A 24,059-nucleotide genomic window follows, 5' to 3' on the forward strand; every position below is an offset into this window, starting at 1 on the left:
TATCTTGCTGCACATGCATCCTAAGAATTGTGAATTGCCTTCTATACAGCAGCAACGATGCTACATGCACATTGTAGTACATAAGATAATGGGGTTGAACTGTAGACTCTGGTCATTTAATTTACAACATGAAGGAAATTTTGTTGCAAGTAAAACTTTTTTCAGCATTTAGCATGTAGATAAATGTTCTTGATCTGGCATGTTGCATATTAATTAATTAATAAGAATATTGTAGTTTTCAATTACTTTTATTAATAACATCTGATTTCATTATTCAATGATATCATTAAATAATCACATTTTGTAATATTGTAAACAGTGTATTGAAAAATATCATTATCAGAAGTCCATTGATGGAAGTATACAATTAACAACAAAATTATTCATTTCCCAAAATTATTCATCATCAAAACTCTTGTAATTTTTTTTTCAAGAATATACAATGTAGAACCGCAGAAAATTTGGACCTTTTTTAAAAAATATTCATAAATTTACTATTCAGTAGTTATAGTTGTAAGTCAAGAAAACTGTGATCTATTTGCAAAATGTGTGACTGTCAAAGAGAGTAAATTTTTAGTAAATGAGTAAATTTTGGACATGGAATATTTTGTATAAGTTCGAATTAAGTACCTCTACTATAAATACTATAGTGTGATGATATTGATTTTAACCTAAATTTTAAAGAAAAATAAAACCAGTTATCACTTTACAAAATCAATGAATAAACTTCTTAACTTAGTCTATATTAAGATTCCTGAGTTTTCAGTAAATCATCATAACCCAGCCCACTTTTAGGTGGGAATGGTTTACAGAGAATTTAATCATTGGCAAAGGATCGAGAATGGGGAACTCAAGCTGTGATTAAGTACTAAGTGTTTTCTCCTCCAGCCATTTCTGCACCTTGTCCAGGTTGTTCTGTCTCCATCTTATGTTTGCTTGTGTTGACTCCACTGCCTGTTGGAAGGTGCGGGCGGCGGTTCCCAAGTCACGGTCCTTGGTGAACAACAGCAGCTGTTGAAATATGCAAAAAAATAGTTACTCAAGCAACTGGACAATTGATTTTGGAAACGGTCAGACGTTTCAAATATTATCCACCATCCTTCGTCAGTGACACTGAAGTGATCTAGAAAAAACTGATCTGTTTTGTGGAGTATTTGACTCCCACTGGCATCTTGAAATCCTACAAGGCTTACTACCACTGTACTATTTACTGTAAAACTTGGTGAAAATTACTATTATAGACTACTCTACTACACTCTTGTTATTTTCCTCGACCGGTAAGCCCCAAAACGTGTGAATGCCTGATCATATAATCTGTTCATTTTCCAATAGGTCCAACATCCGGTCCACTGATTTTTTTCAGGTCCAGTTTTTCAGTACACCATACCACCCCTAAGGTACAGGTCCGGTTCAGGTCCAGAGGATCAGGTCCAGGTTTGGACCTGAACCTGGACTGTAAGTTTGAAAAATGGAAATGAAGGTCATAGATTCCAATGTAAAAACCCAAACAGTAACATTTAAACACCAGGCCCTTCCACCATATCCACGGTTTGTTTGAAATTATCAACAGTATGTCTTGAAGCAGTTTTGAAAGTACATTGTATCTTTATGTTTGTTTGTTTGTTTATTTATTTATCCAGGGGTACATGTCGCCTGACCGGCGTTTTTCAAAGATCCCTGGGGGGAAACCCAGTACATACATAACAATAATCAATAACAATATAAAATTAAATAAATGGTAACTTAGCAAGAATCGACAAAGAATAACGCAATTTAACTAAGACAAGATAAGGCAAAAGACAAGATGGAGCAAATTGAAAGTGTCAGATCTGTACTTACGTTTTCAAGGTCCTTGTCAGTGCAAAAGTGCTGGGGAATCTTTTCCACTATAGAGGGCAATGCCCCGTTCTCATTGAAGCTGGGTGGAAGGGAAAATCAAACAGTCAACACACTTTAAAAAGTACTGTAATTCCTGATATTTTCATTGTACTGTTATGTTCACGGTTTTCACGGTGACGACTGAAACGTGAACTTATCATTACTGATTAAAAATAATTCACAGCCTTTTTTTATGTGCACTTGCCACGACAGTGAACATTTAGTTCCGAGAACAAGTTAAATATTCTCAAACCGTGAAAGTTTGGTACCGTGAAGACAAAGCGAATTACAGTAGTCTATTTCCCGTTGGTTCAGAAGTTGAAACACTGCTCTCAGAACATGATTCACACAATTGACATGTAATCACCCCTTTTAATTTTCATGGGAATTTTTCATTAACTCGTTAAAAAAATGTGGGTGACTAAAATTCCAAGTGACACATAGGATTCCAATAGTTTTTACTTATTCATTCATTTATTGGTTTGGCTGCTTAGCACACACAGCCAGGGCTGCCCAACTAGCCTGTGGCTATTACAAAATCAATGCTGCTGACAAAAACAATGCAAATGGAATTTGACAAGGACAGAACATTTATTAATAACAATATCCTAGTATGTACATCCCAATACTACTGAAAAAAAAACTAATTCAAAAAGAAACTGCAGATCTCACGTCTGTTGAGTTTTTGTAAATGTACTATTTTATTTACATTCATTATCCCTGTCCTTGGTGCTGAAAATACCCACAGACATACCAGAAACAATACCTTCCATTTTATGGAGGTAATGAAAGCATGTCTTCATGGAAATACAACTTAGTCTCACAAGTTGATGTTTATAACAAAAGGTGTCACAGTTGATATGATAAAGACACACAAGATAAGATACTAGCCTCTGTTGCAGTCTTTGGAACCAAGCTTTTTTTGGGGGGGGGGGAGGGGGGGGGGTTGGTCCGCAATTTTCAACGTTGGCTATGTTCTCTTGTGACGGGAAAGGGAGTTTGCCGAGAATGGGAGTTTGCCGTGATGATAGCACTTATTTGCCCCGTCCCAACGTTGCAAATCGCAGACCACCCCCCCTCCCCCAAAAAAACTGTCCCGTTTCAAAGACTGCAACGGAGGCTGATGAGATACAACACAAAAGAATTTACGTCTACACATCATCAAAATGAATTTCTTTAATTTTGTATGAATTTTTGTATGACATCACCTCTTGAAGTAGAAGTCCTCCCAGTTGTCGACAAAGAATTCCCAGGCGACAGATTTTCCTGCTTTTTTGTCTGCAATTCCCTGGATGACATCAGCCGCGTACTGCTGACGAATTTGGCTCTTGTCCTTGCTTTTCTCTAAATACCTACGGAGGTATTAGAATATTCAGCAGTTGTAAGGCCTAGGAAACAAAATATTGTGTTTCCTGTTTCCCACCCTGCCCTAGAAAAATCTGCCGACCCTAGACTTTTTGGGGTTGGGCAGTGGAGTCACAGTTTCCAGTTCTAATTTCAGTTCAGCTTGCCTCCTATTCAGGTAAAAAACCCTGCTTGTCCTATCTAATGAAGGGTACCATCTATTCCCCCCATACCCACTGCTCTAAACTGCCTGCATAGGGGGGAGGGGCATTTTTACCTTCACTCGACATTCGCTTCTTGCCAGTTTACTGTATTCAAATACTGTAAAATGCAAAAACTTTAAACCATTAACATTAAACCACCGCGAATTTAAAACCACCGCAAACATTTTTTTCATAACAGTAAGAGACTACAGTGCATGGTGCTATCGCAAAATTAAAACCACCGCGAAAAGTCCAGTTTCCCGCTACCGCAAAATTTAATCTCTGCAAACTTAAATACATTTACAGTAACTACAGACATGCACTGCCAGATAACAGTGTCCTTCACTCGACGTTCACTCCTTGCCAGTTTACTGTATTCAAATAACTACAGACATGCATCAATGCCAGATAAACTATCAAACATACCGAAAAACAAAACCTCCGTGCACAGAGGTAAAAGGATACGTACATTTTCAGTATGTCCATGTCCTTTGTGCAGGCCAGTGCTGAGAGCAGGTAGAGTTGCTCAGTAGTGTCACCCTGCTGGTAACGCTGCCAGCCAAACTCCCACTGCGCCTTACCGCCATATTCTATAGCCGTGCAGTAGACAGTCTTCTTCAGTCTCTCTGGTATGTGGCTTTTAATGGAAGAACAATATACATCGTGAGTTAAGATTATAAATCACTGTAGAGCAAAATACAATGTATGGTATAAGCCTGGATTTCCCCGTGTTATCATTTCCTGGAATCCACCATTTCTGCTTAGTCGGTTCACAGTTAGAACTCACTGTGTGGCGCAGTACAGCAGCCGAAATTGGATTTGTTTTAAAGCATTGATTTTTTATTTAAACATTCAAGTATTTTTGAAAGATTTGGCACTATGGTGGCATAGCTGTTAGGGATCTATGGAGGAAACCAAACCAAAAAGAACAAAATCGTTCTTTAGGTTAACTAATATGTATCTGTTGAATCTTTGGACCCTCAGCAGTAGCAATAAAATGGCACAAATACAGCAGATTAGTCTATATACAGAACACCTGTTGCCCTACCTGTTGTCGTTAGTGTCCATCCAGCGTGCGAAGAGAGCCTTGGCTCGTGCTACACAGTCGTGCTGGCCGTTCTCACAGGCAATGTCCACCGCTACCACTTGTCCCATCCTGAAATAAATCAAGTATGATAGACAATGCTTTTTGAAAGCTCGAATCTTAATCAGGCTTAACTTTTCTAATGCTTGACTTACTTACTTCTAATGCTTGCATAATGTTTTTCAACTTTGCAAACAGCTTAGAATCCTCTTTTTTTATGAGTAGGCACTCTCAGTAGTATGTACTGTAAAATTTGACATCAAATTCATTGCGGTTTAAAGGTTTTAAAAAAGCAAAACCATATACACAGTAGTAGCAACAATATCACTCACTGCCCATACAGTATGTTACATGCATCTTTTGTTAACATTGATTGTAAAAGTACTAAAACCTGACAAAAGAAAGTAAACACCAACTGATAAGTTACTCTCCAAGCTTCTTTATGTCTCACAGTTTGGCCACAAGAAAGCAGAACAAAATAAATAAAAGCCCAATAAAAATGCCTATAAATGTACAGACAAAAAACAGCCAGAGCTGAACTTCTACTTGAATAGTACTAATAAATAGTTGATAATGTGGAAAGTTATAAAAGTTGAAATTTTTTGTTTTTGTTTTAACTTACTCCTCTTGAAAGGTGAGTTCCTCATCAGTCCAGCTGACATCATTGTAGAACAGGGTGATGAGGTGAACCATGTAGTCCTGTGTTGGTGAACAAAATATCATATTTCTGTCATACCTGGGCCATGATAATGTTATCACACAGACTTCCATAGACCATGGATTAAAGCCCAAAAATTGCTGTGTTTCTTCAGGACCTCAATTAAGGTAAAAATTACCACTGAAGGGTTTGGTTGACCAGCAGGTTCACACTGACGTAAGACAATAGTTATTAGCCGTATCCAGTATTTGATTATACTGCTGTTGGTGTCCCTGACACAGGGGTAGGCAGCAGTCAGCTACGTTCCAGTCTTCACACTGCACGTTGGACTAGCCAAGATGGGCCTTGACCTTTGACCTTGTGCAACCCATGAGCTGGCTTGTCACAAAGGAAATCCTAATTTAAGATCATGTTACATTGTATACAACAAAAATTCTGATAGAGTGAAAATTCCAAACAAATCCATAAAAAGGGTCTTGAGTTACAGGTGCAAACACCCATACACAACCAAACACAATACCCTGTCAAAGAAAACCCTCTTAGTCTCCAAGCAGACCATACGGTGCCAAAAGAGATAGTATCAAAGCTGGCAAAGGAGTATAGCCGGCCAAAGGGAGTTAAACGGGCACCTGGTGCCACTATACTACGTCCCTTGCCAGCTTTGGTACTATTTCTAAGGCACCGTAGGGTCTGCTTGGAGACTAAACCCTCTTTCCTGGAGGTAAAAGGTTTCCCCATACCTGCCATTTCTTGTAAACGTCCGTTCCAGAGCTGAGTATATCGCTTATGTAGCCCAGAGCTGACTTTGCCAACTCCCATGCCACGTGCGACCGTTCTCGAACCAGGTACTGTGATAGGTCAAGAGCAACGGTGATGTCCAGCATAGACGCACTGGAAAGAAATAACAAGACAAAATAATGCGACTCAGGCTAAGCAGAAAGTTTTGAATATGTGAAAATTTGTATGTCAGCAGCACAGGCAGGTTAGGCTCTAATGCTAGTTGACAATAGATGAAGAGCACAAGAGGTCACGGGTTTGATTTCTAGCATTACTGTAATTTGCTGTGTCATTGGAAAGGTACTTGACATGATTTTCCTCACCCTAGTAGAAGTGTACTATGTCACCTATGACAAATGTAACCATGCCCTTACTGCTTGATTCTTAATTATGTATCATCTTATTTTGAATAACTTCGTTGAAAAACGAGTTATAAAACAACTAACAGAACAACTAAGTTGAAAAAAAAATGGAGAGCACTTACCTGGCTAGGTTTAGGGCATCATCCACAAGTGTCCCCCGGTTGACTGCAGGTATGTCCTAAAGAAGGGTAAACAAAATATCTAGCTTAGTATATTCAATCTTTACTTAATGATTTAGTAGTTATCCAGTCTTGATCGATCTCATCAAAAGGAAAACTGCTTTTTAAAAAGGTTGACTTTAAAACATCCCCACACAGTGTAAACAGAGTATTTGATAAAAATTATAGACTTAGTTTCCTTTCCATGTATAAGCTTGTCAAAAACTCAGCTAGTAACAATGAACCTGCATAATTACATTGTTCATATTGCCTGCCTTCTCTGTCATCACCAGTGGAAGATTCTCCAAGAGTAGACCAACTATTCATTGACTTAATTTGAGCTGGACTCATTCTACGTCCCCGTCCTTATATCTCCCTTTCTTCCTCTCACTTTGTACACCCGACCCTCTCCAGGCCAACTATTTTGTCATTTCTACCTGGAATCGATCGCTCCTGAGATGGTTGATGAGAAGTCTCCAGTTCTTGGTGTCGTAGTTCACTCTGTAAAACCCGACTTGCTCCACGTTTCCCAGAATCCAATCTTCTGTGCCCGCTCCCTCCAGATCAATGACCTTGGTATCTAGATAATGAGAAAAGCGTTGACCTCTGTGAAATATTCAGAGTTTCTTGTATGTTCTGTTACAATCACCAAACACAGGAGGGGCATCTTCACTGGATAGTTTTAAAGAGCATTTGCAGATAGATGTGCAAAAGCTAGGTGTGATAAGTTGTTCAGTGTAATATAACCAGCTGCTGCCACACCGCGTGCCTGCAAAGCTGGTGCGTTACACCAAAAGGCGGTTATACCGGCTTTATATTAATGATAATCTTTATTGAAATTTCATGCCCAAGGGCCAATTGCATACAAAGTGAAGCAGTAAGTGGTATACATAATCATACTTAACAAAGAAGGAAAATGATACTCATGGATAAATCAAATAACCATAGGGAATAACGACTAAAATAAGCTATTTGATGGGTTTGGCTTATCAAACTCTTATTCAAGTACAGATACAGGTTGTTATTAATAAGTTATGCAAATAAGGTTAAGATTTAAAACAACATTTATGCATTGATTGCTTTCTGTCACTCTACAATGAGCAATTTAGTATCATTTGGAAATTGTGTAATACAAACAGCAATACCTCCACCTAAATAAGTGGCCTCTTCCATTGACCTCTTGACCTGAAATGTCTGTCAGCTGTCAGCCAAGCTTGATAGACACAACCATTTTTACACAACCATTGCTTTATTCACACCTGAGCAGCGACCCAGTCAGAATTGCCCTGATGAAGGTGACAGACGGTCACTGAAACGTTGGTGAGAATAAAGCAATGGCTGTGTGAAAAGAGTCTCTTTAGTCACAGACAAACATACAAACTGAAAAACAATGCATACATACAAGGAGATGGCAATGCATACAAACTACTACATGTACATGTATATTTTGTTTACCTGTTGTCTGTGTCAGCCACAGACTGTTGGGGTTCCTCTTCTCTCCATGTTTGGTTGTAAAGCTGACAGGCACATACCATTTATGCCTGGACAGTGTAAAGAATAAGAATTTACGTTATTATTTACAGTATTTTAGCACACTTGTAAGAAAAGGTACAAGTTTACATTTAACCAGTATTTCAGCACCAAGAAAAGGGTATGAGTAGAAACGTAAACCTCGACATATAGGTGGTGGCTGTTTTCCACAGTGTTATCACGTCTGCTTAACAGCATTGTGTCAACCGAGAACTTAAGACACTGCAACAAAACTCCTTTGGTTACTACTGCAAGATAACCCCCCAAGAAAATGAAGGAATTTATGGTACAAAAAATTTGGATACCAGGATCACAATAGTACCAAAAGTATAATATCTATTGTCTAAATGACTATTGTATTGGGCATGAAATTACAACATCTCTTTCACTTGTCATAATAAATTTGTTCCAAAAAGCTTATCAAAGAAAGTCAAATTTGCTAAAGCCAGTTCCATTAGATTGTAGGACAAACAGAGGCAGCAAAACAATTTTAGTACTGTATATTCAAATTCATTTAAAGGCACCCAGTGTAATTTTAGAGCATTAAGATTGGACATATTTTGGATAGGACAGTCAGTACGATATTGACATTTACTGCACAGTACTAGATTTTCAATGAGTTCTCCCCACGCAATGACGTCTCATTTTTGTTCAGATGAAGGTCGATAAGCAATAGGATAGTTTTATCTAACTTACTGTGTGTAAGAATCACTTGAAAGTCGAATGTGAAAAAATGAGTTTCAAGGCCCTAAAATTGCATTTGGTGCCATTAAAACCTACCCAAACTTTGAGTCTGGCACGTTGCTGCTAGCAGAAGCATCTTTAAGAAAGTGTTGCTGAGTTACGTCCATCTTGCCACTGCTGTAGTCTCTGGTGAAGGTTACAACCGGATACCCCATCTGGAGAGTCCATGTGTCCATCATGGACTTCACATTGAGATCCGACTGCCCATCTTGAGCCAAAGCCTGACAATACCAGACAGAGTCAAGAAAAGCATTAAAGCTTTAGCAGTTAAGACTGAAAAGAAGTCTCTGAAAATAAGTCTTTTATTGTCTGCTGTGTTTAGTTTTGGGGATAAACTTATTACCCTATCCTTTTGCACCACCACTCCACTTGTAGATTTCTTAGGGGCCTCTCATAGTCTTATCTCAGCTTCTTGTCAATAACTCTGAACTTAGCCAAAGCTCTGTGTAGTGTTGTCACTGGTGTAATCTCATTTGAAACCATGAAATTCAGTTTTTCTGCAGATGCGCTCTACAGCTAACTGTTTCAGCACCAAGGACAGAGAAGCCAATACCAGCGGACAGTACAGCATCATTTAAGTCTCACAAACATGCAAATGAAGCATCTCTCACGAGCATGCAAATGAGGTACTTTGTTCTATAGTAGGTGGGTTTCAGCACCAACGACAAAGGAACCCATACTTTTGGAACTTGGAGTGTGGAATGCACTAAAATGTTGAAAATGGAAGTATTGAGAGTCCCAGGTATGTGACCTTGGTATTGCAGCAGATTCTTGTGTGGTTTTCCTTTGCTTAGACTTCGCCAACTGGATAACTGTTCAATGTTATTGCAACAAAGTTAGATAGATATCATAATATTTTATACACATTAAGTTAACTGAACCAGTCTGCTAAATTTGCCTTATGAAGTGGTAAGATACTGTGAGATAATCACCTGTGTGAACTCCTCCCACAGCTGTTCTTGGATGGTACTACTGTACGCATTGTTTTGCAGGTAGTTCTGTAACAAACAAGACAACATCCAAATTCAATTTCATTAGGATATTAAAGTTTAAAATTTCTTTTATAATACAACAAGTTAAGTCTCACCTGCTTCGATGCCGGATCTTTCTCAGAGTTTCTAACTGGAGTTCTCCATCTTCTTCTAGTAAGAAGCTCTGAGGAAGATGTTTGATAGACATTCAAACATGCAGATATAAGCAGGCAAGACTTTACTTTATTAAAAGAAAAACAGAAACTCAATAACTACCTAGTATATGAATCATGCTTCAGGTTAGATTTTTATGGAGATGGTGAATTGATTGCTAATACCAGTAATCCTAAACTTAAACCTTTATTTACCTGGAAGGCTTTCCTGAAGATGTTCTCTCCAACAGAATGGTGCAGCATTCTCATCAGTGATGCTCCCTGAGGAAAACAAGAGTTTTCAATAAAATATATGAAATACATGGCATAGTCCTGATATTAACCATTTTGAAGTAGATTTGTACTGAAGGTTTGATGTACATTTTCAATAAGTGCAAGGCTACCAGAATATTGTCAATGATTCTATGAGAAAAAGTGTGAAAAGGAGACAATAGCAACCAACCTTCAAGTATGTGATGTCATCGAAAAGTTCTCCAATTTCGCTCGTTCGGTGGACCGGTTGGTAGACAGGACGTGAGGAAGCCAGAGAGTCCTTTTCCATGGCTGCCCTCACTTCACATGTAAGCAGGTCCAGCTGTAACAACAAACAAACAAACAAACAAATAAACAAGAATTCAAAAATCTTGTATACCACCATGCAATGTTTGGAGGACAGCCTTTTTTGGTTGAGTTCTAGCACTGGAAAGGGATATGAAATCTTTAATCTGACATCTAAGTAATGAAAATGTTCTAGAACCGTTTTCCAACATATTCTCTTTTCTGTTGAAATGTGTGGTATGTCATTCTGTATGATTAGAATATGGGTAAAAATTACAAATGACCAGAAGGGCAGATGTCACAGTTGAGTTGCACAGTAGAAGGCACATAATGGGAATACGATAATTGTAGTGCCGCCTAAAATCCTTCAAAATCCTCTTTTTCCTTGCAATGGAAATTTTGGCCCAACCTGGAGACTTTTTAAGTTAGAATGAGCAGGTAGCGTCTTCTTACCACTTTCAAGTCTGGTTCAGCAAAATCCGCTCCGAGCCTTTCAAAGTAGGACGTAATTCCCTCGTTCAGCCAGATTCCATCCCACCACTTCATGGTCACCAGGTCACCAAACCACTGTCAGAACAAGAAATCAAAGTATTGTACATTTTGTAAATTATTGTGAATTTCTTGCTGCTGTTCACTGTGAAGTACAATGGCAAAGTTGGTAAATTGTGAGTTCGATCCCTAGCCAAGTCATATCAGCAAATTTAAGACTAGTAACGTCCTGCTTTCTGCTTGGCACTCAACATTTCGGAATGAGATCACATTTGTGTCCCCAACATGCCAGGCTCCCTGTCTGGCAAACCAGTTCAATAGTCAAAACTCAGGGGAAACACTGGAGAAACAGTCACCTAGCAGAAGAGGTGATATCTCCTGTGTGTATCCTCCCTTTTTTCCCTAGTCAGAGGGGACTTTATGTTTGCTTTGGAGGATATATATCTGAAAGGTTTTCTTATTGCCAATTAGGGACTGTGATTCCAATGTGTTTCTCATGAGTTTCATGGTAATCAATCACTCCTAGGAGGACGCCTGAGCATAGCAGACAGCAGGCTGGCAGGTCCTTGTGTTTCTGAGGCCAATATGTGTCTACTCTACTGTATGACTATCTATCTATCTATATCAATACTGACCAAAACCCACTACAGGGTATCCCGGTAGTGGGACAAACTATACTTTGCAACCAATAATAAGTGCTGAAACATAGACATCACAGCCTAATTGTTCTATCAAGACTCTATCTGAGTGTGCACAAAACAAACTGTTACGTACCATATGTGCCAGCTCATGTGATACCACGTGAGAGACTTTTTGTTTAGCCTTTGCGGACGGAGCCTCGGCGTCGTACAGCAGAGCTGTCTCCTCGAACATGATGAGACCCCAGTTCTCCATCCCTCCCATGGGGAAGTCGGGAATCGCAGCAAGATCTGTTGAAAATCACACAGGTCATAAAGCTTTACACGATAAAACTTTATAACTGTTTGCATTGTCCTTATTTTTGTGGGTTTTGCTGTTACATTTCATCAGGAAATCATGACAAGTGTATAGTATTACTTCTGAATTAATTGTAAAGGATTGTTCTTCATGCAAATTATTCAAAACCCTTCAAAAACGCCCTTCCCCTCCCACCACAGACTACTAATTCATGGGGAGGTATAAATTGTTTTTCTATAGTTCTTTTGGCAGCAATCTAGATTCCATATTTCTAATTCAGGTTCACGGTACAGTGACCTTCCCATTAATTAGTAGCCTCTACCAAATGACCTGGAACGTCGATCTGTCAGGGTTGATAAAATACTATCTAAACTCCACTACCTGTCACTTTCTTAGCTAACCATTTGCCCTCCACTTTCTCGCCATTCTATGAACCGGTGCAATGGCCTAGTGGGTAGAGTGTTCGCCTTGCATTCGGTAGGTCGTGAGTTCAAACCCCGGCCGAGTCATACCAAAGACTTTAAAAATGGTACATGCTTCTTTCTCTGCTTAGCACTCAGCATTCGGGAAAGAGTATGGAAGTTGAACACACACCACTACCAGTGGACTAGCCCCCTGCTGTAGTGATTGCGTTGTGTGGCCCAAGGGCTACTGAAACGGAGATGGGCGCCGCCCTATGCGCCATCAGGCGCGGGAAGGAACTTTGACTTTTGACTATGGTGAGATGTGTATATAGCACTTGAAAAACAACAGACACACTATTAAAGTATAAGCTAACCTCTTTACACCAGCTATCGAACATTTTACATTACCTAATTTTGGTAGAGGGTAAGAGACGCCCAGGTAGTCCCCAAAATAAGTGAGGATCTTCTCGGAGATGCCCAGAGAGTAGGCTCCCTTTCCCTCCGCTATGGCTGATGGTCGGGCTGATACATTGATCTGGAAATAAACAATAATTATAAAGGGTAAATGCAGTCTAAAAGCTTTTTTAAAGGTTGTAAGGCCACACCAATTTAATTTCTTGGTTCACGGATTCGCTCGCTCCTATTTTTTGGAAAAAAAATAAAAATCAAGATTACCACTCAGCAAATTTTCACCATTAATGAAACAATTCACCAACTTCCTGGTGCAGCAAATTGGCCTTTACATGTATATTATAAGCTCCTTAAAGTGTGGGTACATGTGTTGTTACTGTACAATAATAGTGTTTTTGTACTTTTTTCAAGCTGAAAACTTTTTTTTCTTTATGTTTTGGATTAGCCCTTACCTTTACCCCAACCATTTTACAAGTTTTATTTTTATTTTTATTTCGCCCTCTCGCTTCATATTTTTTATGAAAAAATCCGTGAACCAAGAAATTAAATTGGTGTGGCCTAAGGGCACTGAGTTGTTATCCACTGTGTCTAGGGCATGGTATTGGAAGGCGGAGCCCATTACCCTGACTCCTTTCACTGCCTTTTACATTGCACCTCCCCCAGCAATTTCAGGTACCCATTTTTACATCTGGGTGGAGTGAGGAAGTTGTGTAGAGTGCCATCCCCAAGAACATAACATCGGTGGCATGTCAGGGGATTCAAACCCAGTACCTCTGGATTCTGGGTCAAACACCCTAACCATTATGCCAATATGACACCAGATTATTGTTTGGAGAAACTGAGTCAGCTGAGGGATGACTGCAGTGCGATAGATTTCGGTTAGCTGAGGAATGAGTCTACTTTACTATAAACTGAATATTTGTTATAACATCAAGGTAGAAATAGTGATTCTTTCGTACAAGCAGAGATCATTTTTTCTTAGGTATACTGCCAACAACTCACTTAAGAACAACAAGAGCGCAGAAAGGTTTCCTGCGCTTTGACAGCAAACAAATAATTTAACTGCAAACAGGACAGGAGTGCCATACCTCAATCCCCGACCTTGTCTTGAGCCCCACTGACGTAAGGTCAGACACAACAAATGCGAAGAGATAGGTCGCCATCTTGGGTGACGTCATGAAATGATCTTTGACCCAGCCGTCTTCTCTGCAAAATATTGCAGCAATCCAACAGGTTAGTTTTGACATGATTGATTCTACCAACTCTGAACTCTACATGTACTGCCTGTCACTGACACTGCAAGTCTGAGCTTTTTGACTGTATTTTCTGTCACCTAGTGGTGGAATATCGTGATTATATAGCATATGGAAATAACTGACATCACTGACATCACAGACCAAAACGGATATCTCCATATGCAAAGGTGACAAAAGTATTGATACCTGACATTTCCCTGATTTGGTTTGTGTTTCCTACTATATATGGAAACTCAGCATTTAACCCATTCGCAATGTATGATTTAACACACATTTAACTCACTGTATTGTTTCATTTATTTCACTATTCTTTTGAATGTTTAATTGATTTATTTAAAAGTTATTAAAGGTATTATTAGCCTTTACATAAGCATAAATATTTATTGCCTTTTTGTGCAAACAAATGAATAAATAAACAAAGTTAGCAAACAAAACTTCCATACCTCTTGACGCTACGTTCTACCGGCATGTTTGACATTGCCTGGTACTCAGCTTGGTGGATGAGAGTCACTTTGAACGTGGCTTTCAGGGCAGGTTCGTCAAAACATGGAAAAGCCTTTCGCGCCCCTGTCGGCTCGAAGTGAGTTGTCACCAGGTATCTGTGAAAAAATAGAGACAACCTGAGTAAGATGACATGGGGAATGTGATTGCATGTCTCAGTACATTATAGCAACCTTACCAAACACCGGACTGCCGCAGCTGCGTTTCAAAGATGTTTGCAAGAGGCACTTAAGGGCTCTTGATATTGATACAGAACACTGGGAGGACCTTGCAAGCGGCAGATACAACTGAAGATGTACACTGTCCAGGCAGCTAAAATCAGGAGAAACCAGACTGATGCGCATGGCAGAAGAAAAGCGGATCCTGCGAAAAGAACTCTGCAACAGACCTCAGTCAGTTTATAGATGTGCCCTGTGTGCCAGAGACTGTCATTGTCGTATAGGACTGTTTAGCCACAGTTGACGCTGTAGGGCTGATATCAATTAGGATTTTACCATGGTCAATATTGACCGAAGGAGGCCATACATGTATATATATACCTAAAGAGATTCGGAGTTTGAATCCTGGATGCTGTTGCTTACCTGACATGCAGTACACCTGGCCTGTATTTTCCATGCAAGCAGAGGTTGGGTCGTGGAAGGGAGCTAGCCGGTAAAAATCCCGACATCTACTATCTCTGCGACCCAACCTCTGCTTGGAGAATAGCACACATTGTCAAGCACTGTTCATGATGAAAACCGCCAGGGGAATTTCCCCAGGACAATGATTGAAAACTGTAACCATATAGTGTCTTCTCTGCCACATTGTTAGCAGTAGAAAAATTGATTTCAAATTAGCTTTTCAGTGAGCTTTACATGTGTTCAAGTTGACATTCTTAACACACTAGAACTCCTACCTTTTCTGCTTGTTTTTGTTGATGTAGGAGGACCGATACAGCCCAAACTGATGGTCACTGAGGACATTCCTAAAATGGATCTTCAGGTTGTAGACGCCATCTTTGGTGAGTTCACCGTCTAGCTTCAGCAATAGGAAGTCGTTTTCTGTGGAAAAGATGCCATATTCAATTACCACCTGCAAAACTACCGAAGTCACGGGTTCCTCTCTCAGCACTCGGTGTCCAGTGCGGAAGGTGCCTTCCGCACTGGAAGTCTTGTGCCGACGTTACGTCCGCACGAGTGCTGACAGTACCTTCCGCACTGGAAAACAAGTGACGATAATTCTCCCGCACTCGAAATCGAGTGCTGACAGCCTGCCTCCGTTACGTTGTAATATTTGGCATTTTTTATCCTCACTGAAAGTCATGTCCTTGACATTGGAGAATTCTTTTATTTATGATTTATGATTACTGGAAGTAGAGTTCAGAGTTCGTAGAATCGGTTAATATTATCAGCCTTCTCTCACAGGTGAGGTGACAGACATTCCAGGTCATGGGGTCAATGGAAGAGACTACCAATTCTCAGGGAGGTATAATAATCGTTTATAGTCCATGTTTTCACAGTCATTTAATATTTTGCATTTATTATATGCTAGTTACCTCACCATACAGAAACAGTAAGTGATAAATGGACCCTTTTAATGTTAATCAAAAACCTTGTTTGCAGACTTAATGAACCTTAATCAAACATTGAGAAACTCAAAGAATGAAGTATTAAATTCATAGAGGCATGAAATCTCTGAACTTTGTTGTATGTATGATAAAGAAAATTGACTTGCAGAACTCACCTGAATGCAGTGACCAAGAAATAATGGTGGGAGAGGCGTCACCATCTTGCCCTTGCAAAATTGGTTGGGAATCCCCTCCAACGATTTCCAACTTGTCCGAAGCATGAAGCAGGATGTAGGAGGTGGGGACTTGGCATCGCACGGTGACGGTCACGCGGCCGAGCACGACAAACTCCTGCAGATCCACTTCCAGTCGCAAGTCGTAGTGGAGAGGTATGACGTTGTTTGGCAAACGCGTCGACTGAAAAGAACAAAATCTAATTGTGACTTTCCTAATTTTTTTTATCATCAATGTTTGAGCTCTGCTAATTCTGAATTCAAAGTATCTCACCATATGCACAATTTCCAGCTCACTCCATTTCACTGGACAAAGACAAAATCCAGAGATATGGAACCAAATTTCTTTGCAAGAGGACTAATGGGTGAAGGAGGTGGTATATACAATTAGGCCTGCTGTCCAACGTTAAACTGAGACAGGGGGCGACACAGGTTATCTGTTAGTATGGGGCATTTCATGAAAAGGCGCGTGGCATTCAACATAAGGAAAAATCAACAGTACAAGTTAGATACTTGACAGGTGTGTGTTAAGGGGATCTTCAAATAAGTTCAATTCCATCATGTCTTGCCAGTGTCACTTGTATGTGACTGTTTAACTTGGACTTCCAGGTTGCAATAAGTTTTTGAGTGCAAGGAAAATTCGATGCTGCACAACTTAATCATTCTACATTTCAATCTAGAAAAGACCAAAAACTTCTGCAAATGACATACTTTAGGAACATGTTTACCTTGAAGTTCATATCCAAAAGATAAATAAGATAAATAAATAAATGAATAAATAAATATCCTTACCTGTAGAATTTGCTCTTCCCTTTTCCATGCCAGCATCTCTTCTACTTCCTGTAAACATAACAATATACAAGATCTGGTCTTGGTGTGTCTGTTTGTTTGTTTGTTTATTTGTTCCTTTGTTCATTCGATTAAGGCTCTAAATGAGGGTCTCTCATTTTATGTAATACTATTCAATTTCCTGCTGTATGTATGACAGAAGGAATATAAAATTTACAATAATGCATAATATATGAATGAAACAAGAAATTACGGCATAAACTGCACATATTTCACAGAGTTAACATGAGAAGTTTGATTTTGTGTTAGTGATGATGACACACTCCATTTTTGTTATGTCTTTGTTCTTAAGGTTATTGTTTCAATAGCAGAGTAGCCTGATAAAGGATTAACAATTAAACTGTGTTTTGAGGAACATTTGACCACCATTTCAAATGTGTAGCACAGGAATATAACTTTTGTATTACTTTAAGAGCAGAGATATTGTCCAAGAAGACAGCACCAGCAAGAATAAGAAAACTCAAGAGTCAGCAAATCTTGTCTTAAGTTTCAACATTGGACATCTGTAGTGTAATAAGTTCACCCATAGGCATACCTCCAAGTCATCCAGTGAGTGGCTTATGTCTGCCAAAGCCTGCCTCTCAAACACGTCACAGCCGACTGCAACAAAAACAGGAAAACATTCAAATTTGTATTTTGACAAATACCTGGTGAGGAAATAACAGATTTTTGAAAGAAGGTAAAAATAGACTTATAATAAATTGTCATTGAAGAGAGCTCACCATTCCTGAGGAGTGGTAGAAGACACAGCATAAGCAGTAGCTCCACAATCTTGTTCATGTTGTTTTGCCTACAGAAAACAAGAGAGTTTGTCTTCTATCAAATCCTAGAATACAGGACAAAAAGATTGCAATGATCACCAGCTTAAAGGTACAGCAGTAAAGCCTCAAACTTCTGAATAAAGCTAATATTGGGCTAGTCATGTTACATATGGTTTGACTCACGAGTATCACCATGAAAAAGGTTTCCTGATATATAAGTGGTGTCCATGACAGTTGCAATAAACATTAGAGTGCTATTTAAACATTAGAATGTGCTTTGCAAATTTGATATCTACTTTCAACATGTGAGTGCCTAGGATTCTTAGTATTTTAGACATGTCAGTATGCTCTTGAAGTTGAAGATTACCTTTGATATTTCAAAAATATATCCAAAACTACGCCTACGCACAAGTACCGTGATCACAGAAAGTTTCCTATTGTAGAAGTAGGCCGACAGGTGGTAATAAACTTTAAAGGTAACTCAAACACTTCTGCAATAACTCTCTTTCAATCCATAGTATAAGCAACGTCTGTGAAATTTTACCGAAAATGTTGGTCTATTCAGATCTTGTTTTGTTTTGACAATGATTTCAAGGGTGTTGCGTAAAGTATGCCGTGTTTTTTAGATGCGAAAATTGGGGGAAATGGCTAGAAAACTTCATTTGCCCGTTACCATGGCAACAGAGAGTTTTGATCTAAAGGAAAGCTATTTTGAGGGGTTGTGGACCAAGCACTATTACTGTGTGTGCAAAATATGAGCCAAATCGGTCCCTACCACCCGATGATATTTTGATCATTATACTCGGACATTGCTTCGTCTCTGTACTTTTATTTGCATCTTGTCATGTTAATCTTGCATAAAAAAAAGACTACATAGACTCCGGTCGCAATCTCTAGACTCTGCCGACAGAATCACAAATCCTAACAGATCGTGATCTCCTGAAAATCTTACCGTCCTACGTTGTCTGTTGAGCACCGAAAGCTCCGTCCACACAGGAGTTGTTGACTTCTTGAAACTGTCGGCGTTGTCACTTAGCAAAAATCTTGTTCACTATCCTTAAACTACCACTTATGACACTACCTGTCAACTGAGTATATCCATCATATCTAAACAATTACATTACACCCTGGTAGAACCATAGAGTTATCATAATTTGACCACAGTACAACTCAAATCCCACTTGAGAATGGAGCGCACCACTTGTGGTGTGTGTGGGGGGGAGGGAATTATATCGATTTATTTTACATGTAACTATTACGTCACCTAGTATTTTCACCCATATTCTGTCTACAAAAGTATACTTAGTAATATTTTCCTATCAAGATCTAACTCAATGCGTTGGGCTTGTATACGTTTGTGTATGTTTGTATACATATATATTAATAATAAAAAGAGAGATTGACAGGCAGGCAACTGCGACGGTACATGTACAGTGGTACAGTCCAAAGTTGATCGGCTAGTTTGGACTGAACCATCCATCGATAGGGGTGGATGTAATGAGTGAATTCCTATTTTTTAGCAAAATTAGTAATCTCTGCCATTTCATCTTGATCATGTAAAGTTTTAAATCTTTTTGATTAAAGGATAAGGAAGGATTGAATTGGGACTAGGAAAGATGTCGGTTTTGTTGTCTCCCTTTCCCTATCTAAGCAGTACTGTGTGAAAAGACCAGTTTTGCAAGTTTGTTGGGAGCTCTGATGTAGGTAAGTTGTCTGCTTTCCGTGGGGGAGATCGGGCGGTTTTCCCTACATACATGCGCTATGTATAATTGACACGGCCTTGTCTGCATTAGCCTGGTTACCAAACCCCAGCCCGATCTCAAGTATCTATCGTGCAGGGGTCTGGCCGGATGGCATAGGCCGGGTTCTCAATTTTGCACCTTATAGTGGGCAAAAAACTCCACCAATAGAACAACACAGGATCAGCGGTAGGTAATTACACCCCTGCCATGATTGGTTAATGACCTCAACTGTAATTTTGGAATCCATAACAGTGGCCACCAAATACCTGATTCGCTACTGTGATAGCCTGCTGACCAACTGTGGTGTGTTGTAGCTGGCTACCTGTGGTGTTAGAGTAGTGGTCGTAAATCCTAGGTTCTCCTCCCTCTGATCAAGGGCCTTCGAGAATCTTTCTACAGCCATCCTGCCAGACCCCAATACAAAAGATATTTTTGAGGTTGGGGTATGGTTTCCAGGCTATGTCCGCATGAGCATTGAGATAGTCCCGTCTCTGCAGCACTGCATCATTCTGTTACCCAGCGCAGCAGGGGAGAGGGACTTCCGGTTCAGTACCAAGGACAGTGCCTGTGCCCTCAAAATTTAGTGATGATGTCATGTAATAAGATTTTTTGGTAAGGGATAGAGTATGAGAACCCATGCAGTAAAACAGCCACACAAGTGTCTCTATCCAGTTTTTATACAAAAGACAAGAATCTTTGATAATCAAACAACACGTTTATTATTGTAGCCCTCATGAACACAAATGATAACATTAACTTTGTACATTGCTTTGGAATTGTCAGGCAGTTCTTACGGCTCATGGACCTGACATCTTAAATGCCAACATCAAGTGAAAAGATTTGAATAAGAATCCACAACAAACTACAAGAAATTGCATACAGAACAACAGTAAAACGATGAAAGGAATATGTCTATGCAGGTTAGACATTTAGTTAATAAGATACACAAGTTACTAGTTACTCATCCAAGCAGTTGATAAAATATTGAAATGGTGAGACGTTTCAGACAATATATCCGCTGTCTTTCGTCGCTGAGTGTTTGAGTGTCATAGTCCAGTCACGCGAAAAACAAGAAATGCTGTCTGGAACGTCTGACCGTTTCCAAATTTCATCCAGTTGTTTGAGTATCTGTTGCCTTGCAGATGAAACTAATGTTTCTGACAATTCTGGTTTCATGCATTTTAACGAAAATAGCACACGTCGCTTCGGATACATGATAGTGCAGTACTACATCGGGCCACTTTTTGAATTATATACACGGTGACAACTAGTATTCTATACCCTAAAGACGAGAAAAACACTACTTTAAAACAATACATCAGGCTTGTTGCAATTTGACGTCTAAAACAACGTGTAAAGTTGCTAAAATGAAACAGTTTTAGAGACTGATATACTATAAGACATAGTTAACCACATGTAGACATGGAACTGGAATGTTCACTACACTGTACTTTAGTATATGTACATAATGTTTAATTATTAAGTCAAATATGGAGCGTCAAAGATTGAATGTTAGCAAAAATCAATGTACAATCTAAACATTTTTCTACAGTTTCGAATGCGTATACCATTTCCTGTGTGTATACTACAAGTTGTGTTGCTTATACCATGTTCCGCCAACATGTCTTTGACTACAATAAATCAAAAGCAACTGAACTTCTCCAGTTTGTGCCAAACTTCCAGCGACTTTTCAGTGCCCATAAGAAGTACAGAACGCTTCGAATGAGCACGTCACCGGAACGTACTGCGCCTGCGCGAAAAGTATAGACATGCTAAACCCCCGGTTTACTAAAGGGCCGCATTTAAGAAAGTACGTGCGTATATAAGGGTAAAACTCCGTGTACGTTTTACACGAAACCATCTCTCTAACATATACTGTGCAACAAGCGGGATTTTAATGCAACGTTGACCAAACCAAGCCCCAAACTACCAGGGTTTGCGCAGGCGCAGTACGTTCCGATGACGTGCTCTTCGAATGTAGTCTCTACCAGACTGACTACGCTGGCTGTTATAGGGAGAATAATTTACCAGGGGTGTTCTGCTACCAGGGGAGTTGGCAGGCAGCGCAGAGGGGGAGTGCTAGCATTGCCATTTTTTCAATTTTTAGATACAAATTATACGGTCCTCGTTGCCCCGTAGGAATGCTAGGTAGGGGAGGAGCAAGGGCCAGTCATTAGACGAGGCACTTAGACCTACGTCACTTTTCCAAATCGGGGCCCAGCCGGGGAGCTTTCGGGAACAAAAAAGTATATATCTACACAAGACACTACCCTACAGAATACTCGTCGGCATTTTATGTATATATTTAACCTATACATTTCTATTTTTCGTTTCTTAAAACATCCCGGCCGGGCCCCGGTTTGGAAATGTGACGTTAGCCTAAAGCTAGGGGCACAACCCGCCGTACTTGCAAGTGCGTGCTGTCTACGTGCCAAAACGTGGACAATCTTTTGGTATTCGTAAGTGGTAAGTACCGTCTCCGTACGAACACGTGGCGATTCCCAAGGATTTGGGAGCACGCAGACATGCCGTAGACATTTAAGTGCATGCAGAACTTTCTCTGCGTTCGGGCTGCGGATTCGCGATCGCCCTCCGTACGTGCCAGCACGGGCGACGCACCTGCCATGTACAGACTGAACGTTTTCAGGAATACGTGGCGGACGTGGCCTCCACAAAAAAACGTACGGACAAATTGCACGTACGGCGGGTTGTGCCCCAGGCTTAAGGCAGGTAGGCGGTATTTCAGCGTGCTAAATTTAATTAATTCATCTGAATTTCCACATGCAGCGGCGCGACCACCTGTTGGCTCTCCCCAAACGTGGACGCGCGAGTCCGCTTCGTCACCGTTTCTAGCGGCTTCATGTTGGCTGCTTTCAGCCCGCTCGATATGTTCGCCTTTTCTTTACGGGCAATTTTGGGGCACTTTTGGGTGTGACTCTTACGTGGCCACGTGGGACACCTTGCGGTCCCTGGGGGTATTTTTGGGCCCGGCCGGGCACCGGGTTGAATTTAAGTCAGACTTAAAATGAACCCGGGACCGTGTAAGGCTTAGGTCACATTTCAAAAACGGGGCCCGGCCGGGATGTTTTAAGATGAAAGACCTCTGAAAATTACAATGTATATCTAGAAATACACACAAATCATACCCATGAATCTTATTTTGGTATTTTGTGTATTTTGATGTCTTTTATATCATTCTTTTCTCTCCCGAAAGCTGCCCAACCGGGCTTCGGCTTGGAAATAAGCCTAAGCCAAGGGCAGGACTTCAGTTTGCTAAATTTAGTTAATTCAGCTGAATTTCCACATGCAGCGGCGCGACCACCTGTTGGCTCTCCCCAAACGTGGACGCCCGGGTTCGCTTCGTCACCGTTTCTAACGGCTTGATGTTAGCCGCTTTCAACCCGCTCGCGATGTTCGCCTTCCCCTTGCGACAACAGGACAACCGCTCGCGAAACCTCTGGCTCATCAGAGCGTACAGAAACGGGTTGACTGCGGAGTTAGCGTGAGCGATCAGGGTGAAGATCCTGTGCGCATAGGCGCCGTAAGCGTCACCCTCAAGCTTATAACTCAAACGGAGGAGCATGCTCACGAAGTACGGGGCCCAGCAGATCACGAACACGAAGATGAATAAGATCAGAACGCGGACTACGCGCTTGGTGTTGACGTTACGCAGTCGCGCGCTGCTGTGGTCACCTGCGGGTTTCCAGAACCACAGGTGTACCGCCACCCTGCCGTATAACACGCCCATGATAACTACAGGCAAACAGAACAGCATGAGGAACAGGCACAGCGTGTACGCTCTCTCGGCTTCGGGAGAAGCCCACTCCTCCTCACACCGCAGAAAGCTGAACTTGATCGTGAAGTTGAAGTAGTCGCAGTGCTCGTGTGTGCAATTGGGGTCTCCAGCCGACTTTTCCTCCACTGTGGTCCTAACGCCGAGGTACAGGAGCATAGGGATGTACACTAGGCACGCCACGGCCCAGATCAGCGTCACGGCCACTGTCAGGCGCGGCCTGGAGAGGTAGCGCTGAGCCGCTAGGGGGCGCAGGATGGCGAGGTACCGCTCGGCTGAGATGGCCGTGAGAGACAGCACGCTGGCCGTCACGGACAGGCCCTTGATGTACTGTGGTAACTGGGGGATGGATGGATGAATGAGTGAGTGAACGAACGAATGAATGAGTCGGGGAATTAATGAATGAATGAAAAAATAAACGAGCAATTAACCGGTGAATGTTTACAGTAACGAATAAATTGATGAATGAATGAACGAACAAATGAATGAGTGAGTGAGTGAGTGAATGAATGAATGAATGAAAAATGGATGGCATTAATGAGTTAATGAATGGGTGAATGAATGAACGAACGAACGAATGAATGGAATCAGTATGGATGAATGAGTGAACAAATAAAAAACGGAGTGAATGAATGAATGAATGAATGAATGGAAGTAATGAGAACGGGTGAACGAACAAATGAATGAATGAACGAGTGAATGGATGAGTCAGTGAATAA

The 24,059-nt window shown here is 40.6% G+C and overlaps 2 protein-coding genes across 2 annotated transcripts in view; both read right to left on the reverse strand.

The window, feature by feature from the left end:
* Positions 1 to 782: 782 nt before the first annotated feature.
* On the reverse strand, positions 783 to 19,002 carry LOC118405485 (aminopeptidase N-like). Its single transcript, XM_035804988.1, has 24 exons — positions 18,758 to 19,002; positions 17,767 to 17,834; positions 17,580 to 17,644; positions 16,988 to 17,035; positions 16,139 to 16,379; positions 15,312 to 15,456; positions 14,359 to 14,514; positions 13,748 to 13,865; positions 12,657 to 12,783; positions 11,683 to 11,837; positions 10,873 to 10,986; positions 10,325 to 10,456; positions 10,078 to 10,143; positions 9,671 to 9,736; positions 8,775 to 8,959; positions 6,902 to 7,070; positions 6,429 to 6,484; positions 5,908 to 6,058; positions 5,132 to 5,208; positions 4,474 to 4,581; positions 3,895 to 4,062; positions 3,087 to 3,230; positions 1,840 to 1,918; positions 783 to 1,011 (listed from the first exon to the last, which is right to left on the reverse strand). Exons 2-24 carry the CDS (start codon positions 17,822 to 17,824, stop codon positions 862 to 864), a joined length of 2,778 nt encoding a protein of 925 aa, XP_035660881.1. The 5' UTR covers positions 17,825 to 17,834; positions 18,758 to 19,002; the 3' UTR covers positions 783 to 861.
* Positions 19,003 to 22,704: 3,702 nt separating this feature from the next.
* LOC118405486 (QRFP-like peptide receptor) overlaps positions 22,705 to 24,059 on the reverse strand; it is a 3,058-nt gene continuing 1,703 nt past the window's right edge. The window contains exon 3 of the mRNA XM_035804989.1: positions 22,705 to 23,679. Within this exon, the coding sequence (XP_035660882.1) occupies positions 22,831 to 23,679 (849 nt within the window). The 3' untranslated portion in view covers positions 22,705 to 22,830. The remainder of the gene's footprint in view (positions 23,680 to 24,059) is intronic.

The sequence above is a fragment of the Branchiostoma floridae genome, chromosome 18, assembly GCF_000003815.2.
Source record: "Branchiostoma floridae strain S238N-H82 chromosome 18, Bfl_VNyyK, whole genome shotgun sequence".
NCBI classification, from domain to species: Eukaryota; Metazoa; Chordata; class Leptocardii; order Amphioxiformes; family Branchiostomatidae; genus Branchiostoma; species Branchiostoma floridae.

What these genes read in the sequence shown, in the direction of transcription:
- LOC118405485 (XM_035804988.1), bottom strand. Translation starts at nt 17,824, where the DNA reads ATGAACAAGATTGTGGAGCTACTGCTTATGCTGTGTCTTCTACCACTC. An exon ending in GAACTCACCTTTCAAGAGGA is followed by an intron (nt 4,582 to 5,131) that starts GTAAGTTAAAAC and finishes GATTTATTTCAG; the next exon opens with GATGGGACAAGTGGTAGCGG. An exon ending in GAGGACTTCTACTTCAAGAG is followed by an intron (nt 1,919 to 3,086) that starts GTGATGTCATAC and finishes CCTTCCACCCAG; the next exon opens with CTTCAATGAGAACGGGGCAT.